At 59.3% G+C, this 2347-nt stretch overlaps 1 protein-coding gene across 1 annotated transcript; it reads right to left on the bottom strand.

Annotated features, from left to right (window-relative positions):
• Nucleotides 1-572: 572 nt before the first annotated feature.
• Nucleotides 573-1833, bottom strand: RNF186 (ring finger protein 186). The gene has a single exon (XM_036447633.2). It carries the CDS (start codon nucleotides 1640-1642, stop codon nucleotides 872-874), a length of 771 nt encoding a protein of 256 aa, XP_036303526.1. The 5' UTR covers nucleotides 1643-1833; the 3' UTR covers nucleotides 573-871.
• Between the last annotated feature and the right edge of the window lie 514 nt (nucleotides 1834-2347).

The following is a 2347-nucleotide window of genomic DNA, read 5'->3' as shown; positions in this document are numbered from 1 at the left end:
CGGGGTGAGGCGGGAAAGGAGGGGTTACTGGAGAGAGGACTGTTGCATTTACGAGGCTTCTTTAAGACAAACGCTCAAGTAGGAAGGGAGATGCAATAGTAAAGAAAGAAGCACTCACAATTTCCAGTTCTGGAGTGCGGGGCAGGTGGTCAGCGGGGCCAGCATGGGGGAAGCCCTTGCAACTCGGAGATTCTCCGTTAAGTCAGGGGGCCGGAAAACACGGACCTGGGAATTTCCAGACCCACACGCTTTCCCTTCCCCTCCCAGCTCTGCCAACTAAATGTGGGGGCTCCTGCTGGCATCAGGAGTACCACTTATCCATACAGGTTCTCTCCCTTCATTCTAGTGGGGAAGGGTGGCGTGGCGATACAATGCAAGACCCAAACTGCCAGCACCTTTGGCAAGGTGGGGTGGGCATGAGACGGGCAGCGTGGGTGGGGACTCAGGAGGACGTCCTGTGAGTTCTGACTTCCCAGGAGGGAAAATGTGTAGCAGCCAGGAATATGAACAAACGACCCCACACACAAAAGCCCAGCCCCAAACCGAGCCATGAAATAAAACCAGCTGCATACATCACAAAACGGTAAAAGCGGCGTTCTGGTTCTATTTGTCCTTCAACACGTTCATATTGCACTACTTTCCTCAAGGTATGGGAAGGAAAACCCGGAGCACTGAGTCAGCGGGACAGGAGGCCCCCATGCAGGGTTCAAGTCATTTGTGTCTCCTCTTCACCCCGAACAGCTCAGCCATGCCATCCCCGGGGCAGGCATAGGTCTGTCGTCCAAGTTCCGGACCCGAGACAGCATCTGGCTTTATTGCAAGTCTGGCCGGCATTCCGTCTCCCGAGGGAGCATCCTTCCTTCACAGTCCCTTACCCCGTTCCCTGTGAGAATACGGGGGCTGCAGAGGCACAAGGCGCTGTGGGTGCCTGGACGGGGCGCACGCAGGCCACGGAGGAGACCTCGCTGTGTTTCTGCTCCCCGCAGAAGAGGGTCCTGGGGGCCGGCCGGCCGCGGCCCCTGCTGCAGGGGTGACAGCAGAAGAGGGAGGCCACCAGCAGGGCCAGCGCGATGATGAAGGTGAGCGTCCACTGCATGAGGCCGGGGTAGATGAAGGGCAGGATGAGGACGATGAGCAGGGCCAGCAGGAGCAGGTGTGCCACCAGGCGCCGGGCTGCCACGCGGTTGGCACTGGCCACGTCCTGCCCATCCCCTCCGGCCAAGCCGGGGTGCCCTGCTGTGAAGGCGGCAGCAGCGGCGGTGGGAGACACCAGCTCCTGAGGACAGAGCCACACTTCTGGGCACGGCCGGGCCAGCCGGCCCACCAGGGCCTCCTGGTCACGCAGGCTGCAGATGAGGCCCCCGGGGACGGCGGTGGCCTGGCGGCACAGCGGGCAGGTGACGGACCAGCTGTCGTTCTGCGGGCACAGCAGGAGCTTCAGGCAGACGGCACAGAAGGAGTGCTGGCAGCCCAGCAGCTTGGGGCGTCGGGCACAGCTGTAGGGCTCCCGGCACACCAGGCACTCCAGGTCCGGGCCCGCGGAGCCTCGATGTCCCCCAACGGTGCCCGTGATGGTGGTTCCTGCCAAGATGGGCTGGGGCTGGTGGGCGGCTGGCTGCTGGGGGGGCTCGGGGCAGGCCATTCTGGGCAGGGGGGCCGGCGGGACGGGGCAGCTCAGGGCCTGGGCATGGACCAGGCGCTGCGGGGACCTAGTCTGACCTCAGATGGCGGGTCAGCCTCCTGGTCCTTCTGCGAGGCGCCTGGTGACAGCAGCCGTCTGGCCCCGCTCTCCAGGACTGCCCCGCTTGCCTCTGGGCTTGTGTTGCCCCTTCGATTATTATTATTTCTTTCCCGGGGTTAATCAGTAACCAGCAGGCTGGAGACTTTGAATTGCCTGATGGAAGGGCCAAAGTGGGCAGGGCCTATTAGTGAATCAGAACTGCCCAGTTGGGGCCAGGTGCCTCAGGGCTGGTGAGCTTCAGGATGCGTTAGAATTCCCACCACCACCACCACCACCACCAGGCCAACCCTGGAGCCTTAAAAAAAAAAAAAAAAAAAAAAAAAAAAAAATATATATATATATATATATATATATATATATATATATATATATTTATATATCGATTTTTTATAGAGAGGAAGGGAGAGGGATAGAGAGTTAGAAACATCGATGAGAGAGAAACATCCATCAGCTGTCTCCTACTGGGGATGTGCCCACAACCAAGGTACATGCCCTTGGCCAGAATCGAACCCAGGACCCTTCAGTCCGCAGGCCGACGCTCTATCCACTGAGCCAAACCGGTCAGGGCCCCCTGGAGCCTTTGAACAGGCAGATCTCTAGCCCTGA

This window comes from Pipistrellus kuhlii, unplaced genomic scaffold (genome assembly GCF_014108245.1).
Source record: "Pipistrellus kuhlii isolate mPipKuh1 unplaced genomic scaffold, mPipKuh1.p scaffold_m20_p_2, whole genome shotgun sequence".
Taxonomy (NCBI): Eukaryota; Metazoa; Chordata; class Mammalia; order Chiroptera; family Vespertilionidae; genus Pipistrellus; species Pipistrellus kuhlii.
The sequence above is the reverse complement of the archived record's forward strand: the minus strand, read 5'-3'. Positions and strand labels throughout refer to the sequence as shown.